The sequence below is a fragment of the Arvicanthis niloticus genome, chromosome 14 (assembly GCF_011762505.2).
Source record: "Arvicanthis niloticus isolate mArvNil1 chromosome 14, mArvNil1.pat.X, whole genome shotgun sequence".
Classification (NCBI taxonomy): Eukaryota; Metazoa; Chordata; class Mammalia; order Rodentia; family Muridae; genus Arvicanthis; species Arvicanthis niloticus.
In genome coordinates this window covers 9,438,241-9,463,121 of record NC_047671.1, presented here as the reverse complement: position 1 = coordinate 9,463,121, position 24,881 = coordinate 9,438,241, and the positions used below count along the sequence as shown (strand labels likewise).

Sequence of the window (24,881 nt, the reverse complement as noted above, 5' to 3'; positions counted from 1 at the left end):
AGACATTCATAGTCGGCAAGGACATGAGGTTGGGGGCTGCTAGCATCATGAGGTGGCACACTAAGCCTTCCTGCAGATGCAGGCTCTGCTGTGCCCTTGGGCATGTGAAGCATACTCTCACTCAGCTTTGAGCAGTGCATTGAGGTTCTATGTACAGACGAAATCAGTAGGATGGGGACAGACAGGACATGCGGAGTCCAGGATCATGTACCATTTGGTCCAACAATGGTGCAAAATGATCAGCCATTTTTCTTCATTGCGCTGTTAATTTTAGCTGTTTCCTGAAGGCCGTACCCCACAGCTGCAGCTCTATTTGAGGACGAGGAGGGTCTTGTGGCTCTGTGACTGGTTCAGCCCTCTGAGTGCTTTGTGGCAGGTGGGTTGGTTTGAATTAACTCAACTGCCATTACTGGAAACTATCTCTCTCACTAAAATTTTACCTACTACAAACAATGCACCAGGGAACATTCTAAGCATGCAAAGCCTCTGGCTTCTTAGGCAGAGTTCCCAGAAACAGGCTTCCTGTTTTTATTGAATCCAGAGCTTTACACATGCTAGGTCTGCCACTGAACTAGATCGACCCTCAGTCTTCCTACTAGAGACTCACTCTCTCTTGATAGGCTCACCTGTGATGCCCCCTCCTCTGCATTCATTCGGTGTTTGTGGGAGGCACAGGATTTGAGTTTCTGCCAACCCAAAAGCAGGACCTTCTCCATCCTCTTTTTGCCACAGAGAACATCTGCTACAGTTTCCAGCACTGCTAACCTTCATGGCTGGCTCACAGGTGTAGTCTCCTTCTCCCTGAGGTAGTATTTTTCTTATAAATGCATTTGAACTTTTTCTATATGAAGATTAGAAGCCTATTGTCACATACAGTATAATTTTATGAACCTTATAGTTTCTGGGAGTTTTTGGAGGCTAAAACAATGTCCCCACACACATGTTATTTACTCACATTTTCATTTGCTAATTATATAGGTTTGGGATTTTTCCTGTGGTCTCCTACATATTTAGAATTTATTTAAATAGATGCTTCCAGGTAGCATCTATTAAGACAACCACTCTTTGGTTTAGGACGGCTTCATCTTCTACACTAAGTTGTCACACTGCTTTGTTCTATTTCTGTGTGATCGTCTCCAAACTGCAAGGGTGAGCACGCTGCTGTTACTAAGTATATGCTTGTTTAATTTTACTTACTACACTTTCCAATGTGGGTCTCACTAAGAACATATTTAATTTTGCATATAGTATCTCTAAGATCTGTTACTAAGTATATAATTGTTTAATCTTATTTACACTGTGTTCCTACATCTGATAAAGTGTGAAACATTAAGATGGTATGCCCACAGACCCCCGTCTTCGTACATATCTCAGTGCTGGTGTTAGATATGCCTGTTCCCATCAAGGCTGTGGAGAAAACATGTTCTGCTTAGCCATGAGATCTTCTTACTGGCTAGCTACCTGGAAGATGAGACCAAAGATGTGTTAGGTTCCCATGAGCCAGAGACACGGTGTGGGCACAGCTGACTTCGGCTGAATACCAGCCACAGCCACTAGTAAGTGTGTGTCTCCATTCACACACTCCAACTCTGGGAAGCTGTTAGACACCAAAGAGGACCCAGCCTCCTGCTCAGCTGACTTCCATATTCTCCTCACCTCACAGCTAGTTGAACACATATATGAAGAGGAAACGTCTGGTTTCTTTGGAAAGTCAGTTATGTCAAACGATGGTTTGCTGGGGCACACAGGTGAAACGATGTTTTGTGAAAGTAGACACATGAGACAATGTTTCACTGAAGCAGACACAGGTGAAGGGATGTTTTGCTAAAGTGGACACAGGTGAAAAACTGTTTTGCTAAACCAAACACATGAAAGGACTTACTATGTTAAGAAAGAATAGAAATTTAGCCCAACAGACCGTGGGCAACACTGGATGGTAATGGTATTCTTTGTCATTCCTTACTGGTCACTGTTTGTGATGACTTCATAGAAAGAAATGCATCAAAAAACTTCTGGTGGTGTTCTGGCAGCTTCTTGCCACTTCCTCAGACTCAGGCTGATTGGCAGAATGAAGTGGAAATTTCTGGACATGTCAGCTGATACAGACTCACGTGGAGTCTTGCTAAGAGAGACTCATGTGGCGTTTTGCTGAGGTAAGACACGAGGGAGGACAGGTGATATTTGGAGGAAGTATTAATTGGACAGTGATGGCGGGCTTCATAGTTAGCTTTGCAATGCTTTGTTGGTCTTGCGTCTTCATCTTTGCTGATCTTCACTGCGTTGAGAGAGGCAGAGAACTTCTCCTGGCATCCCTGCTGGTCCTGGCCACTCCTGCTGACTTGTGCTGACAGAGGCCTGGCTGTTTCTGCTGGGTCATGCCACCGCTGCTGATACGTATTTGCTATCCTGCCACTACTGAACTGGACCACTGATATCCTGACAATTGGAGACTGAAATCACCTCAAGGAACTACTTCTAAACAGCATACAGCAGAGCCTCATGGCTTCTTTTGGATCAACCTGCTGCTGCTGATTCGTGAACGGTGTTTGCGAGTGGATAGGGCTGCTGCTGCTGATTGGTGTGAACTGAACTACTGATATCTTGATGGTGCAGATTGGATTTGCTCCGAAGAACTATTTCTAAACAGGTCCACATACCCCATACCCTAATAACCTTTCTTTTCCACTACCTTTGCTGGGTGGTGGGCTAGAAGGGAGGTTAAAGCATTTATAAACCCTTATTAAAAGTAGGTTTTGAAAAATCAGAGCCTACACATGTGTGTCTCTAGGTCCTTAAGAGCATCCTGTAGAACATCCAAGAACACTCTCTGGGCTTGTGACCCACAGCATCATGTACATGTATCGACTGGGGGTGGGGGGCTCTTCTCCCATCCAAGCACAGAGCATGCTGCCTCCACCTGCTCTTTCTATGCCTCACGCAGCCTTGTGCTGGCTTCTCTTTTTAACACCGAGCCTGTTGCTAAGTATAACCCTAGGCACTTCACATCTTTATTCTAATACCAACAGAATGGTTTCCCCACTATTTTTTTTTTAAACTCCTCTGATTGCAGAGACGAGTCTGAACTCTGTTTATTTTATAGCCAGCCGCCTTGGCAAATTCACTCATCTCAAACACACTTGCTTCTAGTTCTCTTGGATTTGCAGTAAAATCCACAGAGAAGGTGGCTGCTGTCTGCAAGGAGGAAGCCTGTGTCTGTTGTCTTTGGAATGCAATCACTCCCCAGGAATCAGAAACTAGAATGAGAGGATCTGGCAAAATAGCACTTCCTGCTCGGGGTGCATCCCAACAAACAGAAGGACCTGCCCCAAACTGGTTGACTCAGGGGTAATGACTGCTGGTTTTCGGTCAGTGCTTACACTGAATCTCATACCTGGACAATCAGAGTTGTAGGAGAGCAGCAACATTTACATTTATTTAGCTGACCATATTTTACCATACTATGCTAAGTGAAGAACTTATTTATGGCAGCCTATAAAGACTAATTAGAAACAATGCTAAGTTTTAGGAAATGCTCCCATTAGGCATAATTAAGTTGCTTCTGGTTTTCTTGTTCAGTGCGCTGAGCCGCAGCACAGGGCAGAGAGACTCTTTCGGCCTCCACGGGAGGCGGGAACACACTCAGCACTTCTCTCTGAGATACAAAGTGCTGATTCAACAGACATCCACCGAGGGTCAGGCTCACTGTGGATACAAGGCCAGCAAGACAGTGAGCTTCTTATCCAAGATTGTAAATGGGAGGGCACCAGCATCTAGGCCCAGGTGGGCCCACCCCTGGCTTAAAAGGGCACACAGGCAAAGCACTATCTGTTTACTGAATTCAGTCGGTTTGGCATTGCAGGAGGAGCTGAGAGTTCTACATCTTCATCTGAAGGCTGCTACCAGAATACTGCTTCCAGGAAGCTATGAATACTGCTCCAGGAAGCTAGGATGAGGGTCTTAAAGCCCACACTCACAGTGACACACCTACTCCAACAGGGCCACATCCACTCCAATAAGACCACACCCACTCCAACAGGGCCACACCTTCTAATAGTGGCATTCCCTGGGCCAAGCATATACAAACCACCACAGGTCCTTGCACTGGTTTGGCCCCCACAACCTTGGATGGATGAATAGTCCCAAGGTCATTGGCCTGACCTCTGAGGAACATGATGTGGAGCCACCACAGGGCCCACTGAGAAGCAGCAACACACCACACGATGACACTCCTCAAAGTTGTATGTGGGCAAGAATGGTCATTCCAGAATAAGTTGCAACAAGGAGCTAGGGAACACTTAGCACTGCATTCCCCATGCTGTGCAGACAGGTGCAGGGATGATCAGAGAGGACTCTGGCAATGATGCTGGGAGACAAGATGGCTGCCCTGCTGTATGGGTCACTATTCTCGCAGAAAAGGGGGTTGCTGGGAGGGTGGCAAAGAGACACCTATTGGCCTAGATGGCCCTCTGGTTAAATCCCCTGCTGTTTTGGGGACAGCTCTACATTTTGCAACTGTCCTTAGAAACAAATGCTCACGGTGGGCATCAGGATGTGCGGCTTCAGTGATCCGCACCCACGGAGGTGGCAGCCTTATTTTTTAAGACACCTGAGGGCTGGAGAGAGCTCAGTGGTTAAGAGCACTGACTACTCTTCCAGAGGTCCTGCACAGCTGAGGTCAATTCCCAGCAACCACATGGTGGCTCACAACCATCTGTAGTGGGATCTGATGCCTTTATCTGGTGTGTCTGAAGACAGAGTACTCATATACATAAAATAAATAAATCTATAAAAAAAGATGTGCAAGTCCATGTGTAATAAAGAAAACTGACTCTCAGTTCAGGAAGGTGCGCTTTTCCAGAGTGGTTTCTGTGGAAGGACAGGCTTCTCCTAGCAGACAGGGAACCAGAGGATGCAGGCTTGCCTGGGTCCTCGATGTGGAGTTCTGCTGCAAACCACAGCAGAGCTTTCCATGAAGCCTCATGGGGGAACAGTTTTGGTAAAATAATGTAAGCTGGCTATGGCTGACTTGGTGAATTCTGATAACATCCCCTTTGTGCTACACCTCAATATTTCAAGCTCAGCTGGAGTCAAAAACAAAATCAACTCAGTTCCAGCTTCTCAGATGTGTTCTCCCATCTGGGTAGTGCCTGATGAATTTAAGCTTGGGTGAACCGAGTTCCCTTCAAAAATACAGCTTATCTGTCAAAATAATTCAGTCCTATTTAGGGAAGTGCTGGGAGGCCATGAACTCATGCACACTTGGAAAAGTCTCTTATTTCGCTCAGTTCTGGTGAGCCCTCAGCACTGCAGCTGCGCTCACTGGCTGATGCGAGGTCAGTGGAGCAGAATGACCCCTACACAGAGATGGTCAACAGAGACCAGGGCACTAGCACAGAACTGCTGGTCTTTGTGTGTCAACCCTGCCACCAGAGGAGCTGGAGGGGCTTCCTGGTCCTCCATTCTCATCCAGCTCTGCTGTGTCTGCATACCAACAACCCTGGATACTTATCAGAACCTTCTGGTGTCAGTCAGAGGGGGAGGCCCACTTCATGGGGCTGGGGTCCACCTGTACCACACAAATCCCCTCTTACAGCACGTGCTACCATGGCCCTTCCAGGTATGCTTGTATTCTTGTTTCCCACAAGAATAAGGAACTTGAGTCCCTTAATTCTCATGAATCACTGAGTCTGCTCTTCTCCTGCATTGCTTTCATGGAGAAATTGAGGCCTTGGAGGAGAAACAAATGTTTAAAGGTCCCAGAAGAGTCAGAATAGGCATTTAGGGGCTGGAGAGATGACACAGTGGTTAAGAGCACTTGATGCTCTTCCAGAAGACCCCAGATCAACTCGCAGCGTCCATGTCAGGCAGCTCATAACTGTTCATAAGTCCAGCTCTAGGGGATCCAACACTTCCGGCTTCCACATGTGTGCATGCACATATACTCACGATTATAAAAATTATTCTCTTGTGGTGGCAGAAGAGAGATGAAAGGCCTAGGATAGACACTGGAGGGAAGCGTCTTGATCTTGTGGTGTCTCTTCTGGGCATTTAGGTATATCTTTAATATAATGTTTTCCAAACCAAGGCAAGAATTCAAAACACAAATCTAGACTTTCTCTGCCATATCTGTATGAGAATCTGAGAAAGACAAATGCCCTCATTTTATCTTTTTAGCCAGTGTCCACCAAAGTGACCAGGTCCCACTTGTCCCCATGCCTCTAAAAGCTCCCACAGGGCCTCACACGGAAATAGGCAGCAATCTTGGCCATGGACTCCCACACCAGCAGTGTGGGTTGGCCATAACAGGAATGGTGGCTGCACTGTATAAGGCACGAGGCCACGAAGCAGGCGCACATCACAGTCCCAGCAATCTCAGGAACAAGAGAAATGCAAACAGACCTGACTCACACCCCTGACTGCCGCTCAACACCATGCTGACTCACAGGGTAATGCCACTGCTTGTTTGCCAAAAGACAGACCTGCAAGCAGGCAAATAAATCAACCGAGCACACTGCTGGCTAGACAGGACACACGGAATCCTGGCTCACCAACCTAACAACATAGTGGCCCTGTAGTGGTCTGGCCTCAGGCAAGGCGAAGTCTCTACCCCTAAGTTCTTGGTCTGTGACAGGACCTGGTGACACTCCCTAGTGTGGGTACCCCAGAGAGGTTCTGGGCAGTGGTATTTCACCGTCACCAAAGGTAAAAGCTACTGACCAGGTTATGCCTCTCCTCTCAGTGAAGAGCAACCGAGGCTTTCTTTCCCCGGGTTCTTAGCTGCCTGGTCATGACAATTCCACCCGGCCCCTATGCACTAGTGCACTGCAGATATCAACAGGCCCAGCCGTTTGCCTCTAGCCTCATCCAAAGCCATCTGTTCTACATTCTTTTGCCCTTATTAGGTGGGTCGAGCGGTCTTAGAGCCTCTTGGGGACATAGAAACCAGGCTGACAGCCATGCTGGGACAATGGAAGGAGCCTTGATGTTGAGACTCAGGAGTGTGGCTCAGTGTCACATGTAACAACCGTTCTCATACCAACGTGGATTGGGAGCCCAGTGCTGAAGCTCCCCTGGTAGTTCCTCTGCAACCTCTTCTTAAGCAAGAGCCCCCACCTCAGCTCTGCCCTGAGGTTCTGAGATGAGGTTCTCATGCTTCAGACTTCACATCCCATGAAACCAGTTAGAGAGGTTCCCAGAGATGGTCCAGAGGCAAGAACTACAAATGCATAGTATATTTGTGTCAGAGGCAAGGACGACAAATACACAGTGTGTCTGTGTCTGTGCTGGAAGTGCAGTTTGCTCTCTGGCAGGGCTCTCGTGAGGTACCAGTGAACGGAGAATCTCCAGTCATAGGCACTAGGGTGGGCTTGCGGCAAAGGCCAGGACTCACGTGATAGGGAGCTTTGTATGTATGTATGGGCTCTGGGGTGGCCCGGGTTGGTGCCAGATGTGCCTGTGAGGGTGTCTCGATAAAACTGCAGATGTTCCTCCTCTGTGACATACCCAGTCATATGGAAGCATGAATGGTACAGAAGGCCTCCCTCCTGGGTGACAGAGAGTCCTACATGTCCATGGGGACAGGGTCTCAATTTCTACACTAAGCCTGTGCCTAGGCCCTCTGGGATTCTGGTAGAAGCTTCAGGTCTAGGATAGCTTAGCTAGAGACTGTGTACATTGAGTCCATACAGTGAACCCTCTGCACATATGTCCTTTCACTAACATCTCTGGGGAACCCTGACTAACTGGCCCAGAGACCGCTGAACCCTCACTCTGCCAGAAGGTGGCAGAGCTCTGTGTTTGCCCGTATGTGTCTTTGCAGCAGAAACTTTTGTCACCAGATTTTCAGGCTGCTGCAGAAATAATCTTAGTAAATTCAAAGCTGAAATCCCAGGCATGAAATCCATAGCTCATTACAAGAGCCGTAAATTAAGTCACGTGAGCAAAAGGAAACACTGACTGGCGCAGCCACACAGCCCAGTGCAAAAGGAAATGATGGATTTTGAAAAGCACCCTGCACCCCATGGGTCTTCAGCAGCGACAGGCTGTTCCCGGGCAGGCTGGCAAGCACAGCCCGTCCCCGCTGTGTGCCAGGGCTCAGGCAAGCGCTTAGCTCTGTCTCCAGGCAACACAGCAGCCACCACCGCAGAGAAGGAACCTTGCAGCTATCTGTTGGCATAAAATTCTCTGTGCACCGTCTCTCCACACATTTGAACCCCTCAAAACAGATACTGCAACATACCTCCCTAGCCCAAAGCCTGACTCTGGGCATTTCCTACCAACAACAGCACCTTCAAACCCAAGAGAAGAGCACATTTCCACGGTCACCTTGACTCCATAGATAAGTTCTCAGAAGACATCTACTTTTGAATGACTCCATATTAGTCGGGACCAGTCATGGTCAGGGCCTGTGTTGCTTATAGATTTCTGTAGCACTACTGTCCTGGTAATCCCTAAGGATTCTGATATTATGTAGCTATTTCCTCTCAACTGAAACATTGTTTCCTAGAGTGGAGGGGCAGGCTAATAAGATTCAGGAAGTAGTTTACTTACAAGGCTCAGGAAGCTCCTGAAATTTATAGGATTCACTAAGTTCTTTTCTAATGCTATATGAGATTAGTAACTGTTTGGAACAGGAGAATTTGTTTGTTTGTTTATTGTATGTGGGTGTTTTGCCTGGATCATATATGTGTAGCACATGCATGTGGTGTCTTCAGAAGCCAGAAGGTCTCTGATCCCTTGGGGTGGTTGTTACAGATGGTTGGGATCTGTCATGTGAGTTCTGGGAATTGGAGCGCAGGTCCTCTGGAAGAGCAGCTAGAGCTCTTAACTGCTGAACCATCTCTTCAGATCTCAAAGCTGCCTGTAATCTAGAGATGCAGCTTTCATGAGTTCTCGTCCATGCTATGTGAGCTTTTCAGTAACAGCGCTGCCTAAGTGGTCACTCATGGTCCTGTAAGTACACACAATACACTCACTGGGTAATCATTTCCTTGGTGTCTATCTGAACAGATGTTTGTTCATGTCTCCCCAGGAAAAGGCATGTAATACTGAGCATACACATTAACACTGGCCTGCAGCATGGGGAAGGTAGAGGAGCCATATCTCCCACCCCAACCTAGTAAAGGCTATAGAGCCATTGGAGACTTTCTGAAGATATCGCCGTGCTGGAGACTCCTGTTTCCTCTGCAGGTTTCCCACACAAAAGGTCAAGAGCTTAGAGAGACACAGTACCGATCTCAATCTCCATCTGCAAGACCTACTCCAGGCCCTGGCTTCCCAATCCTTCCAACCTCCTTCAGCACCTGCTGCTGAGACACTGATTAGTGACCCCAGGGTCACAATTTAGTATACAAAACATGGGAACTCTGCACATTGCCATGGGGTGTCCACTTGGGGATTTAGGAAACAGGTATGATGGTATTTACCCCAGAATGTACTTTTTAAGAGTCAAAAAATTTACATCAGCCATTGTGGCCATATATTTTCAGGCTATTGGTTGGTAACTCTGTTTTTACGGCATGAAAATACACGGTAGGTTTGAAAGCAATGACTGTTCTTCTCTAAAAGACACAGCTACTGAGTGAATGCTCTCCCAGGGATTAGGTTAAGGGCACAGCCTACTGGGACCAGGAGACTGGGAGCCAGGTGTGGCAGAGGCACAATGTCACAACACAATTCCCTAGGGAAAGGTTGTAGGATACCTGTGTAGTGTGCGGTTATGAACACAACACAAGAAATATGAGAAAGAACTGATTCCATGAGAACAGCAGTTTACAACCAACAGGTGTGAGGAGCTGAAAGCTTGCAGGCTGGTAGACGATGTGACTGCAATAGAAAGGCCGTGTGCAAACACACACACATCTGCACAGTCACTGTGCAAACACACACACATCTGCACGGTCACTGTAGTGAGCACTGGTCCCTTGGTATTGGTGCAGACCCAGGTCACACAGCCTGAACTGGGTACCAGGTCCACCGGTGCCTGCTGAACTCTGGGGCCAGCAGGCAGGTGTGGCTCCTAACCTAGACAAGGCACACGGCAGACCTTAAGATACTCTGTCTGGAGAACAAGGCAGCAGGCCTACGTGGAATGCACCATGATTTTGCTTGCTACCAAGAAACTGTCTGAGAAAATGCATGAGGCAAAAGGAATTTGCAGTGTGATAAAGTTACAGGCTCTGAGAAGGGACTCGCCAGTTACCCAGGCGAGCTTGATAAGGGTCTAGGGTTTGCACACACAGGAGACTGAGGTCCATAAGACAAGACCTGTGAAAGTGAACGTCACAGTGATGAAGGATTGAGAAGCCGTGGCCTGTAGCTAAAAGGCAAGGATAGACCCAACAGCCTCAGGAAGGGGCCAACCCTGCTCTACATTGGCCAATCCCAGGGAAACATTCCACTTTCTACTGGGCTGAGATGTGCCACAGTAAGGCAGGCAGGCTGTGGTTTCTGCATCAGTGGCTTACAGAACAAGTGCACCAGTCCCTGATGGAGCTCCCAGCCAGTGTTATTAATGGTGCCCTGTGGCAGAAATTTCCTGCCCAATGTATTTGCAGCACAGCCCTGTCATTGGACAGGGTAGAGGGAGGCGAGGCTAGGAGTTGGGAGGAGAGAAAAGCACAGGGAAAGAGGAGGAGGAAGAAGAGGAGGAGGCAAGATGGCTGCTGATGTCACCCTCGTGTCTCTAGCAGTCTCAGGTACTTATTCATATCAAGGTTAGATAATTGAGATAACAATTCTAATTGTGTGGGCATCTTGTGTATTGAGTATTTGCTAATATATAAATCCATTGATAATCTTTAAGCATTAAGAGTCTTATTTCTAACGGGTACTGCGAATTGTGATATCTACCCGAGGATGGTGGTTATTGTCTGGGGTTTAGCCGAGCCCTATGGGGATGGCAGAGTTGGCTCAGGGGCCATGTCTAGAGCCATGGAGGCCACGGAGCTGACCAGCAGAGGCAGCAGCCATGCCAACATTTTGTAGGTCCTGTGCCAGTGCCACTGGCCAGCTGGTGCCACCATTAGTGTGGGAACTTAGAGCCAGCAGCCAGGCGGCTGCTGTCATTTCAAATATCTCCTGCTACAGTGCCTGGTCAACTTTATTTGTTCAACTCTTCCTGCTAACCAGGCTTGGTACTTTCTGTTGTTCTTGAGGTGGAGAGTCCTGGAGATGGGTGGGTAAAATCTAACACCTGTGAATATGCACGGCATTACTGCTGCATGCTGCACTGTGGCAAGATGGCAAGTTTCATGTATGTTTGACTAAACATAAAACAGCTGATGGGATATAAGGCTTTTTCCTGGGACATGCTCACAACACTGCCTACTTACGTGTACCTAAAGCATGCAGGGGACAGACATTTCTTGGACATCTAAAGACCCCAGAGGACCATTCTCTGCAGCTTCTGGATCAAGGTATCCTAAGGTGTGCCAGAGAACATGGTGTAGGAGCAGCTATGGCTTCCCATTGCCTAACCAACATATCCAGAGAGAGCTCTGTGGATACAGAAGTCCCTCAAAGGTATCCCTTACATGTGTCAAAAACTACTTTTCATAAAAATTAATGTTTCTGGACCCAGGGGCGCTCACAGAGACTGAACCACCAACCAAAGAGCATGGGCTGGACCCAGGTCCCTACACAGATGTAGCAGATGTGCAGCTTGGTCTTGGTCCCTAACAATTGGAGCCGGGGCTGTCTCTTACTCTTCTTACTCTTATGGCTGCCTTTGGATCCCTTTCTCCTGCCGTGGCTGCTTTGTTTGGCCTCAGTGGAAGAGGATGTACGTATTCCTATTTGGACTTGATGTGTTAGGAGTGGGTTGGTATTCCCTTCTCCTTAGAGTAGGAAAGGAGGAAGGGGTACGTGAGGGTGAGACTGGGTAGGAGTGTGGACACATCTTGGAAGACCTCTCTCTACAGGGGTCACCACTGTTTAATTGTAATTGAAATTGGAAGATGATTCTTGGATGTGTCCACAGCTGGAGCAACTGGGGGTGAGCAGGTGTTTCTAGGGGATCTGGGGCTTGGGCTTTTCCAGATCTGTCATCTTTAGCTGAGGCACCCCTGACTTCTATAGGACAATTTTTTCCCAAATGCCTTTCTTCCTGAGCAGTATATGGAGTGATTACTATGCAAAAACTCAACACTTTGAAAGTCTCTTCCTCAACCCACCTCCACTGTATAAGCCAGCCAAATGCTTTACAACTGAGCCAAACATCCTGCCACAAGTATCACAGCAGAACCAGAAACTCATGACTACTTAAAATGACTGAACTTGGCTCATGCTCGGATGCCCAGTGGTGAAGCAAGCCAAGCCGATTTCCTTAAGTTTACATTTTAGTTTAATTTGCAGCCAGGGCTGCCAAGCTCTTGGTAAATTCTTGTTCTCTGAATGTGTTGATCGCATTAGGTCAGAATTGGGCATGGGCAGGGACAGGACAGGACTCTAAGAAGCTGGCCTGTGAGCTCTGCCCAAGGAAGGTGTGTCTGTGAGGAAGTTGGAAGTGTCTGCTCAGAGGGACAGGACCGTGCCTAGGGAAGAGACTGGAAGGACTTGGGGTAGCACTGAGCGAAATTCAAGTGTAGAATGTCTTCTTCTGCAGGAATCTCAGTATCCCCAAACACAGACCCCAGTTGGTTACATAATATCTTTCCCCAGTTGTTTGCAGAACTTTCCATGATGGTCAATGTGACAAATGCTTTTAAGTTGGTTTGTTTTGTTTTATTTCCTCTTGCCGGTCACTAGAATCTGCTAACCACAAATAACAAATCTGTCTCCTGTGCTGGCATTCTAGGATTGGTGGACAAGGCAGAAAAGAGAACCCTTTAATACAGTTCCTCATGTTCTGGTGACCCCCAACCATAAAATCATTTTCGTTGCTACTTCATAACTGTAATGTTGCTACTGTTATGAATCATAATGTAAATATTTGATATACAGCCCCCGTGAAAGGATCGTTTAACCCCCAGGTTGAGAACTGCCCCTCTAGACCCTTAAGATACCGGGTACATTTTTAGCTCTGTCTTGTCTAGATTTTGTAGGTACCGCCTGCTGAGCTGTTGAAGATACAGAGAGGGCCCCAGAAGAAAAGCTGTGCGTCCTTGTCCTGGAATTTAACGAAATTTGGAGGCTCAACTCAGTGGACCCTCACTCCTGATCACTCAACTAGCATGGAAAAGGGGTGTGGAGCCTGGAGCTCTAGCCACTGCCGGGGGCAGAGTGGACAACCCTAAAAAGTAACCTGCACACCCCGTCCATGTGGCCTTTTGGCCACACCTCCCTGATGCTGGCTCCCCCTCTGTCCCGTAGGCCCTGCAGGCTGCGCCCACGCTCACCCGTTCCTCCTCTGCGCGGACGTCAGGCATGGTGCTCAGGCACAGGCCGACGGCCGTGACGGCCACGAAGGCCACGGAGACGTAGGCGAAGAGCTTGCCCGCCAGGCCGGAGTGCGGGTTCTCCACCACGTCGCGCAGGCGCCGTCGGCCTCGCTCCAGCCGCCCGCTGCCCCGGGCTCGGCCCGGGCTGCTCGGCGGCCCTCGGGCGGGCGGCGCGGCGCTCGCCTCGGCGGCCTCCTCCTCGCGGCGGCGCAGGCGGCGCAGGCAGCAGCGCTCCAGCCGCGCCTCGTCGATGCCCCAGTAGGCCAGCTCGTCGCGGAAGGCCAGGGCGCACGGGCCGCGCAGCAGCCTCAGCTTGCCGGCGCGCAGCAGCGCCACGATGGCGCGGAAAGCGCACGGGCTGCGGTCGAAGAAGAACTCGTCGCGGCTCACGTCGTAGTCGTCACACACGCGCAGCAGCTCGTCGTGGCCGCGGCAGGCTCGCAGGCGCTCGAGGCGCGCCAGGGGACAGCGGGCCAGCGCGGCCCAGGCCAGACGCACCCTGCAGCCCCCGACGTTGATAATGACGTGGCGCGCCCGGGCCCCGCGGCCGCCTCGGGCCCCTCGGCCTGCGCTGCCAGGCTCCGCGCCGGGGGCCTCCGGGTGCCCCGGGAGCCGGGCCATGGCCCCATATGCCGGCCGCGATCAGGAGACTGGGCCTGCAAAAGGAATCGCACTGTTAGGACTGCGGCCATCCATCCGAGAAGACCGCCTAGCCAAAGATCCCGGTTGGGGGACGGGCAGGAACTTCCTAGCCCAGCTTCACCCCTAATTCTGGCACTCCTGCAGGCCCCGCCATATCCAGATTTGGGATCCCCCCCCACCCCCAAATACTGTATCCTTACCTACTTCACCTCCTAGAATGCAGGGACACAGAAAAAAATTCCCAGGCAAGGAAGGGTCGTGGGCAGAAACTCGACTCAAGTAGGGTTTGTGCCACGTATCTGTCAGGATAAGGCTTCTTACAACCCCATGTCTGGTCTGCCCCGGGCAGGTCTGTATTTAGAAAGAGCTCAGTTACCCCACCCTCCCACGAAGTTAATGAGGAAAATAAAGGTGAGGTGGGGCTTGCCGTAAGGTAGAAACAGACTTACAAAATTCTAGCAAATGCTCCGTGTGGACACTGCTCTAGACTGGATTTAAAGGAACCAATTATAAAGAGACATTTAAAGCCAAATGAGAAACACTGAGCACAACGTAGGAAGTAAAGAAAAATGTAAAGAAAGATATGATAATTATATATGAGAAACCAGGGCAGTTTTTCTTAGAGGTCCCGCCTGCATCTTCACAGATGAGGAGGGGTCCGGTACTCTGGTGGTCGTAGAGGAAACTGCCTGCATCTCACAAATATTTGTATCGCGCCAGGCCTTTTTATGCTTCATGCATCTTTGACATCTCTATGATGGCAGAGGTCCGCTCTGCTCGCAGCAAAGCTTCCAGGTAATTTTGCTGCACAGCTGGGGTTGAGAATCACCAATCAAGGAAGACGGAAACCCACAGTGCCCGATTTTTCAACCAGCCTTGGTTTCTAAGTCAGAGGAACTGTTGGGTACCCACAGAAATTATTCAGATGCTCTGTGAGCCTTCTAGGTTTCTATGCCAACTGTTTGGCATACACATTTTTTTCCTCCACTGGGCTCACTTGTCCTAGAGGATTCTATATATATATATAAAAGGGGGGGGGTATTACTAACATCAAAGACTTTGACTGCACAGAGACTTCTGCTGTTTTTCTAGAGGATTCCCTGCTCCCTCCAATTTACTGTTTACAGTGGTGCTTCTTTGCTTCCTGGAATGGAAAAGCCAGACATTCACCAGAGGCACTCAGAGCTATGGTAACAGTAACAAGAGAAAGGCTGACAGGCAAGTCCCAGTTGGTCCAGGTTAGACCAACCTGCCAGCAAGGACACTTTGGTTGTCTCTTGGGGGACATTTCCTCCCCCCTCCATATTGTCATAGTGACAGACAGACGGATGGACAGACAAATGATTCTTGTCAGCACACCTGCTAGGAAAGAATTTTCTCAGCCTTAACCTCAGCATCCTATGTGAAAATACATTGCACAATAAAGCACTCTTGAATCCTTCCTCAAGGTAATGAAACACAGGTAAAAAGTTTCAGAGCTAACTTTTGTGGGACTTTAGCACTAATCCCAAAACTGTCAGTGGCCATGAGGACCTTAAGAGAAAGCAACTGGGGCTGGAGAGATGGCTCAGTGGTTAAGAGCACTGTCTGCTCTTCCAGAGGTCCTGAGTTCAATTCCCAGCAACCACATGGTGACTCACAACCATCTGTGATGAGGTCTGGTGCCTTCTCCTGGCTTGCAAGGCATAAATGCAGGCAGAACACTATATACGAGAGAGAGAGAGAGAGAGAGAGAGAGAGAGAGAGAGAGAGAGAGAGAGAGAGAGAGAGAGAACTGAATCTTAGTAACAATGGTTGCAGCAACTGGATTTTCTCTGTGTCTTTTCTATACCAGAGGAAGTTACCCCATAGCCACTCCTGATCCCAGCTCAGGGAAGTCACCCCACATCTACCCCTGATCAATGCTTAGGAGACTCATCTTGTCCATGTCCTGCGCCTAGTTTAGAGATGTTATTCTGTCTACCCCATGCTCTCAACCCAATGGTGTCCTTGAAAAACACAGCCTGCACTACTGACACCTGCACTTTCACCAGAAAAACATACCTCACCAGGCCTCGCCATTCCCTAAAGTTCCTGCCAACCTCTGAGAAGACCGACCCAAAGGCTTTGCTGTTATCTCTCATACCAGGAACCTGCTTGGAGCCAATGCAGCCAGCTTAAGACTGTCTGTCAAAGCATTCATAGGAGGATATAGCGGTTGTTGCCTGAGGCGGTGGATGGCATTGGATGGAGAAGCGCTCTGGAGGGCAGGAGGTGCTCAGGGAATAAGGAATTAGAAGATGCTTTGGGACTGGAGATGCTGCACATATGCCAGGGATGTGTTAATTCAGTAAATATCAAAGACGCCTCCAAGGCTGTCCCTGGCTGAACTTTAGGGACAGAGGCAGGTGAGCAGAAGGGTTATATCGGCTGCCTGGCTGAGGGCTGGCAAGGTCCCCGCTCACACAGCCCATCTGCAAACACTGGGTTTGCTTTTCTTTCTGTGGATCTAATGGAGCAGAGCCATTATGACCACATAGGGAAAGGCATACAGGACTTACAAACTTGATCTTTTAAACCATGAGCTGTGCAAACAAGCATCACTAAGTATGGCCAATCACTGGTTGGGGATCTGATTTCTATAACTGTTGCTTACGCTGTTTAGAATGTCCAGTTTCAACAACAAAAATTATGAAGAATATGAAGTATAAAAAAGAATAGCCTCCTCACAGAAAGAGAACAACTAAGACAAACTGTCCCTGAGGGGGCCTGTACACTGCTCCACCAGAAGAGACTAAATAAACTAAATTAAATATGTTCAAGAAATATCCTGAGGTAATGATGCATGCCCATAATCCCAGCTCTTGGGAAACTAGACAAAGAGAATAGTCACGAGTTTGAGGCTAGCCTGGGCTACAGAGTAAGTTCCAGGTTGTTCAGGATATAGTGTGAGATCCTGTCTCAAACACAAAAATCAACAAATAAAAAAGCTAAAGGAAGCCATACCAAGGGATCTTCATTAGGGCGAACTGCCAGTGTTCCACCAGATGCCTTGTGGCCAGCAGGTGGAGGGATGGCACCGCCGCCCAGTGAGATGGAGATAGCTCAGTGTACAAGTTATCTGTGATAGTCACAAATGACTGTTAGTGTGTTTAAAAAGACTGACTCGCATACTCTATGATGATTAAAATATTGAGTATAATTCTATGTAGTTTTATTTCAATAGGAAAGCATTCTGACTTCTTGGGTCTGGGTGAGATAACACTTTTTGTGCACTTTGCCAGATAAAATTGAGGACCTGAGTCCAGTTCCCAACACCCATGTAAAAATCCAGGAATAGAGGTGAGTGCTTTTAATCCCAGGTCTGAGAAGATGGAGACAGGTTGATCTTTGGGGCTCACCACAGCCAGCCCAGATAAACTGTCGAGCCCTAGGTTCCAGTAAGAGACCTCTTCTCAAAAATCAAGATGATGGATCCTGAAGAATGACCCCTGAGGTTGACCTCGGTTTCCACACATATGTACACGTATGTGCATATGCATAAAACACATACACTTACACACCAAACAGATAGTAAAACCAGTGTCAGCCAAGATATAGAAACACAAGAACCTCAGACGTGGTGGGGGACAATGACGAGCACAGCCTCACAGAGAAGAGTTGGCAGTGACCCCAAGATCAGGTAGTGTCAGGGCTGGAGAGATCGGGGATAGAGAGATGGCTCAGTGGTTAAGAGCACTGACTGCTCTTCCAGAGGTCCTGAGTTCAATTCCTAGCAACCACATGGTGGCTCACAACCATCTATAATGGGATCCGATACCCTCTTCTGGTGTGTCTGAAGATAGCTACAGTGTATTCATGTATATAAATAAATCTTTAAAAAAAATAATCAGGTGGAGGCACCTTACCACACCGGTGACTCAGTGGTTTACTCCTACATAAGTACCTGAGAGGAATGAAAACACACAAACTAAGATGTATACAAACATGCGTATACAGTGTTCAAAATAGCCAAAGGATGAGTCCAACCAAAGTCCCATCAAGTTGTGAATGAGGAACCAGAGCCTGGTACATTCTGGAGACAAAAACCATGGAGTATTACTACCACAGGAACAAAACTTGAGCATGGTCTGCCAGGTGTAAAAGGCTCTGTAGAAAAGGTCACATGGCATGAGCCCACGGATGTGAAATGTCCACGGTAAGGTCATTCACAGAGACAAAGAGAGGTATGGTGCATAAATGTAGGAGGAGCTAAGGTGGGAGGAGTAAGGAAAGGAAGAGGAGGAGTAAGGAGAGAAAGAGGAGAAGAGGAGGAGCTAGGAGAGAGAGACCAGAGAGAGGAGAATATGGAAGCAGATGTGTGCGTGTCTCTAGCAGTCAAAGGTAGTTGGTATATCTATGTGGGGTATTAAATTACACGTCTAATGATATGGTCATATTGTTATTGAGCATTACCAAACATATAAAGCCTTTGATTAATATTTAAGCATTAGAGTCTCATTTTCTTACTGGGCCTGCATGGATGGTGGGATGGTCTGGGCAATGCCCAGCCTTGCGGAGACAGCGTGGAAGATTGGCAGAGCCATCTCCCATACTTGTGGCATCTTGTGGGTGGCAGGGCTGGTGTTTCTGGCTGGCTGTTTCTAGCTTCCTCGAACATGTGGCCTCTGGCCTCGGACATGGCGGCTGAGCTAAGCAGAGCCGCAGCAGCTTAGATAGTGGGCTTGACTACGGGCCGATTTAAATATCTCCCGCAATACATAAGCACTTAGTAGGATTTCCTCTGACATGATGAAGATGGCCCCAAACCACACAGTGGTGACGGCTCTACAACCTTGTTAACAGATTTTTAAGAACCCACCAAACTGTATACTTTGAAATGATCAAAATGATAAGTATAATGCTGTGTGATTTTATCCCAATGGAAAAAATTCCAAGTGGTGGGTCCAGGTGAGATCCAGCGCTGTCCACGGGAACAGTGTATAAGCCCTGACAATCACTACCTTTGGTGGTCAACGCTAGGGCCTTCCCTCAGTGTTAACAGTTTGTTTCCCTAAGCACTGCCCAGCAAAACAAACTTCTCACTGAGACAACATAGGAATTGAAAACACACATGTCCAGGTGGGTGTTCAGCATGTGGTTTTGTGGGGCCAGATATGAGTCACCTGATGCATGACAGGAAATGTGACAAGCAGAGGGAAGGACACAGAGAGAAGGGTGATGATGTACGGTTCACGCACTATGATGCTTCATCTTGATTGTCAGCTTGACAGGATGTAGAACCATGCCTGAGTCACGGCTCTAGGTGTATCTTCGTGAGAGATTCCAGAGGGGTTTCACTGAGGTTGAAACACCCTTCCTGAATGTGGGTGCACCATTCCATGGGTTAGCATCTCAGATCGATTAAAAAGGAAAGCACCAAACAGAACCAGAATTCATCTCTCTCTGCTTCCTGTCTGTGGATGTCATGTATGGCAGTTTGAATGAGAACAGTCCCCATAGGCTCATGGATTTGAATGCTTGGTCACCAGGGAGTGGCACTACTTGAAAGGTTTAGGAGGTGTGCTCTTGTTGGAGGAAGTGTGTCACTGGGGGTGGGCTTTGAGGTTTCAAAGAGCCCACAGTCTCTCTCTTCTCGCTGCCTTCAGATCTGATGTAGAAGTCCCAGCTACTTCTCCAGCACCATGCCATGCCTTCCTGTGTGCTGCCATACTTCTGTCATGATGACAACGGGTTAAACTTCCAAAACTTTAAGCCAGCCCCATTTAAATGCTTTCTGTTATAAGAGTTGCTGTGGTCATGGTGTCTTTTCATAGCAATAGAACACCGACTAAGACACCAAGTAACCAGGATCCTCACATTCCTACCAGGACAAGCTGTGCCTTCTAACTGTGAGCTGAACCAAATCCCTTCTCTCTTAAACTGCCTTTCACATACGCTTTGTCACAGAAAGAGAGAGAGAGAGAGAGAGAGAGAGAGAGAGAGAGAGAGAGAGAAGGGGGAAAGAAGGAAGAAAGTGTCCATGCTTGCTAGTAAGTTCTATGTGACAGTGAGGAATTGAGAAGTGTCTCCTGAACATGAGCAGTTACTTTAGTAGGATTGTGTGGGGGAGGGGAGGGGAGGGGAACTTCTGAGAGTCGCCAAGAGTGAGTGTGTTGTAACCCCCAAGAACTCAAGGCCAACACCAAGCTCCCGCCCCAGGATGTACTCATTTTTATCTCCCTGTACCAGACATGAGACACCAAGAATCCCACACTGGTTTGTTCTGCACTTCGAGGATGGTGTGCCAGAGAAGTGGAGCACAGCCAGGCACTTGCTTCCCAGAGCAGGGCAGTGGCCCACAACATTGAGGAATCTGGAAGGGTTGGGGCTGGGCAGTCTGACTGACTGAACAGCCATCTGCTGTGGAGACTCAGCAGTGGGGATTCGGTTGGAGACAGAGCTTACTAATGGACAGGAAGATGAGCGGTGAGGAGGAAGGACAACTGCCCTGATTGGTCCAGCAAGGGCAGCATCTGAACCTAGCATTCTGGTTTGTATACAGTCCTGCCACCTGCCCTGTCCTTGAGGACCTGATTTGTCCTAGGTTGCAGATAAGGTTCTCTGAAGGCACCACACCCACGTGCCTAATGCCCTGGCAAATGTGTGTCAGCATCTCATCCTGTCCATCACTTTAATTCCCAGAATTAAAGAACATCCACTCCAGGATGCTGAGCTTTCCCGCCAGGTCCTATGAGACCCAAGTTTGCAAAGCCTGGTGTGTGTATACAGCACATTCTCTCTACCCACCCAAATCAGAGCCAAGTCCACGTTGCTACCTGAGAACTGGAGGGGACACCTGGTCTCTTCCATGGGGACATCACATCTCCAGAGAGGCCCTGCCTCTGCCTGCCTTCTGCCCCCATGTCTTCCAACCCCCACCCCTCGTCTTCTGCCATGGCAGGATGGCCTGGCTCCTTCTGTCAAATCCAAGTGTTTATACGGAAGGATGAGTAATAAGTGTAACTGGGTAATCGCTGAGGAACTTCTGCTGGGATGAGTTTTCTTCCCCCAGAATCTTCATCTTCAGACACGAACAGTAATTACATGTTGTAAGTGTTTTTAAGACAATTTCCTTTTGAATTGAGATTGTAGAGTCGAGTGCTCTGAGAGCGCTGGAGATCTTGCCCACCCTTCGTATGGAACAGAGCAGACGGCTTACAGGTTCTGCAATCATCGAGGAAACCTGACAGCTCTGTAGGAAAAAAAAAAAAGAGAGAGAAAGGAAATTCCATCCAACACCCAGTCAAGGCAAAGAGGCCTCGGGGTGGATGAGGACCACTCGGTGCACTCCATCAGAGCAAAACCAAACACTTAGGGACCGGAAGGCACTGCAGCAAGACAGAGCCACAGGCTAAACTCCATAGGGACTGGAGTATAAAAGGCAGGTTGCTAGCTCCTCAGAGCATGAAGGGAAGAGTTAAAGAGAGACCTTTACAGCCACAGCAGTAACAAAAGGGGCATCTAAAGAAAAAAATCAATCCATAAAGAAAGTGATGTGATTTCTCTGGTTCAAGTTTAAAAAAACAAAACAACAACAAACAAACAAGGTTGTCTCAGAAGCCAGGCAAACCATGTGAAGCTAGACTTGTATCTGTGAAACTCAAAGCTCTTAGGCCACCTCGAGCAGAAGGTTGCTGGGAGTGGTGATGTCCCTGAGGTATAAGTGGAAAATGGAGCATCATTAATTAGAGATATCTCCATGACTCTGCCCCAGGATGCTTGGCTAGATCAGGAGTCATGGTGGATACCGTTATGTTTAGAAGCCAGGAATGAAAAGAGGTGTCAGTAGGATGGAAGCCATCTTGGAGCATTCAGCCCTGTTGTGCCCTACGTGGTACCCAGAAAGGGGTCCCAAATCAGAAACAATATGAGTCCTATAGGGAAAAGGTGGAGTCCCACACTGTTGGGAGCAAAAGGATCCTATTCTGAGACAGCAAGTTCTGGCCGCTCTCTTGTCTCTGGCAGGATGCCACAGGCTTCTGCTCATTTCCCTGTCAACATGTTAAGAGTCCAGCTCTGGCTTTCTTTAGTGTCACTCTGGCTTGAGGATGGCAGATGTGATAACTATCCATGGATATCAGCAATTCTGTGAGGAATGCAGCTGTCACTTATATGGGAAAAAAAAAAAAAAAAAAAAAAAAACAAGGAGGAACCAGGGCAGTGAAGGTCACTAAGCCCCAAAAGGAGTGGCCCTGACCCTCTCAAGGACAACAGATCGGATGTAAACTTCTCCCAGGCATGTGTGGTCTGATTCCTGGTGTGGGCCTGTTATGGGCAGCTTCTCCTTTGGTTTACTGGGATCTAAATCTGCAGTGAATATATTCTGACAGCCCTGGGCTTTTTGGATGGATTTGATAACACAGACATAAAGCAAAGACCAAGTTGGATACAGAATGTTCCGGAGGGGGCTGCGTATTCCAGCGCCAGTCTCTCTCAGCGCTGCTGGAGATTAATGGCACATTATCAGAAGTGTCGATGCTGACATTATCATCTCCCTGGGGCAGAGCACTTATGAAAACAGAGAGAGCTTGCTTGAAAGGAGGCCATTGGGAGGGAACACAGTTCGTTGGTGGTAATTAAACATTACGTATGTGTACCATGGTGACTTTGAGTCCCCACAATGCTAGCTTCAACCCAAGGTGTCTCGGGACACTTGAAAAGCCAGTTAAAGGTAAGAAAACCTGAGCTCCCATCTGTTGGCCTCATGACCTTGTGAAAGTGACGTCAAAGAGTGAATAAGGGACAGCATAGATGTTCCTCCACCCACAGGGGCTACAGATGGGCTCATTATAAGCTGACAGTTGACAGTCTATTTAGAACACCAAGCAGCGATGGCAGAAGAGCTCAGCCCCACCCACCTCAGTGTGCTCAGAAACCAGCAGCAGCCATAGTGGGGCAAATTCATCTAACACAAAGGTGGTTTTATTAGAAAATGTTGATGACACCAGCTAATTTCCTGGGTACTGTGCAGAAAATGAAGAATGGTGGTAAGGGTCACTCTGAACCGTTAACTAATACTCAACGCAGTCTCCACCAAGAGCGTGTGGTGTTCAGGCCACTGAAGATTTAAAATGTCCGGAGTCAACCATCAATCACCACTGGGACTGGAATCCTGCCTGTCCTACGAGGCAGGGTGGTTGGTTTTGACTGTCAACTGGTTGGCTCAGGAAGCACTCCAGAGTGTGTCTGTGAGAGAGACAATTAGATCACAAAGGTGCTGAACTAGTCAATGGATTCATTCCCGATGGATTTACGATAGGGTGACATTATTGGAAGGTGGCAACATGTAGAAGGTTGGGACTGAGCTGAAAGAAGTATCACTGGGAGACTGTTCTTGGGAGCCTTCCTGTATTTTTTTGTTTCCTGGCTACCATATGTGAGCTATTCTGCTCACATGCATACATACACACACACAGAGTGTCACACACACATAAACACATGTGCATACACACACAGTCTCTCTCTCTCTCTCTCTCTCTCTCTCTCTCTCTCTCTCTCTCTCACACACACACACACACACACACACGTGCACACACACTCACTAAAAGCCGTGGGCTGCTACTCAGGCTTCCAGGCCAGTGTCTAACACAGACTGTTGGAGTAGTGCACACACCACTGTCTGTTCCCAAGGCCACATGCTTTGTGATTTTGGGAGCAGGGCTGGAATAGAGCTGGCTCCATCCATACCTCAGTGGACTGACAGTGCCTTGTCCAGAGTTTACTGGAATTCCTCTAAGCACTCTTTCTCCTGATTTCAAACAATACTTGAAGTGGGGCTGAGGAGATGGCTGTCAGTGAGGTGCCTGCTATCCAAGTGTGAGGGAGGACCCAATGTAACAACTCCAGAATAAGAAAAAAAAAAAAAAAAGAGCTAGGAGATGCCAGATCCCTGGAATTCACTGAAGCCAGTCTAATCAAATTGATAAGCTTCTGATTCAGTGAGAGACTCTGTCTCAAACAGAGAGTGGGGAGGGAGAGGGAGGGAGGAAGAGAGAGAGAGAGAGAGAGAGAGAGAGAGAGAGAGAGAGGAAGAGAGGGAGGGTGGGGGAAAGGGAGAGAAAGAGGAAGAGAGAGGGAGGGGGAGAGGGAGAGGGGGAGGGAGATGGAGATGGAGATGAAGGGGGAGAGGGAGATGGAGAGGGAGACGGAGGGGGAGAGGGAGAGGGAGAGGCTGGTCTTATCATGGGCTTCTGAAATCTCAAAGCCAGCTCCAATGACACACGTCCTCCAACAAGGTCACACTTCCCAGTCCTTCTCAAACAGTTCTGCTAACTGGGGAACAAACTTTCAACCGTGGGAGCCTATGGGGTCATTCTCATTCAAACCACCACACATTCACATACCATACACATACATACCATATATATCCATCACACACACACACACACACACACACACACACACACACACACACACACACCACTATCACCACCACTAAAGCCCCAAGGGAAAAAGTAATGCATAGACAAAGGTTTTGAGCTTAATTACACTGTACAGAAAGCTAATCACAAAGCATGTTAGAAGAGTCTCTCATTGTAAAGCCCCAAGGAGAAGCATAAAAGCAATGTTAAGTTCTAACGCTTATCCAAACAGAAAAAGTCAACACTGGAGGGTTAATGAAGAAGAGAAATGAGAAGCTGGGCCTGAAAGAGACATGGCCATAGATCCAGCAGGGACCAACACACCGTGAAGAAATGCAATGATAACTCTCTGCTCCTAGGGAGAAAAGGAGAAAGAAAGAAACATCTCAAAACAAAAACACACAGCCTGAAAATTGATTGCAGAAGCAGGAACCCAGAGGGTGTGGTGAGACACATTAGCTGAGGCAAGAGGATCACT

At 48.2% G+C, this 24,881-nt stretch overlaps 1 protein-coding gene across 2 annotated transcripts in view; it reads right to left on the bottom strand.

Moving 5' to 3' along the window:
* Positions 1-24,881, bottom strand: part of Kcng2 (potassium voltage-gated channel modifier subfamily G member 2) — a 69,256-nt gene that overhangs the window by 14,894 nt on the left and 29,481 nt on the right. For both annotated transcript variants that reach the window (XM_034518285.2, XM_076912379.1), the window contains exon 2: positions 13,338-14,035. In XM_034518285.2, the coding sequence (XP_034374176.1) occupies positions 13,338-14,000 (663 nt within the window). In that variant the 5' untranslated portion in view covers positions 14,001-14,035. The remainder of the gene's footprint in view (positions 1-13,337; positions 14,036-24,881) is intronic.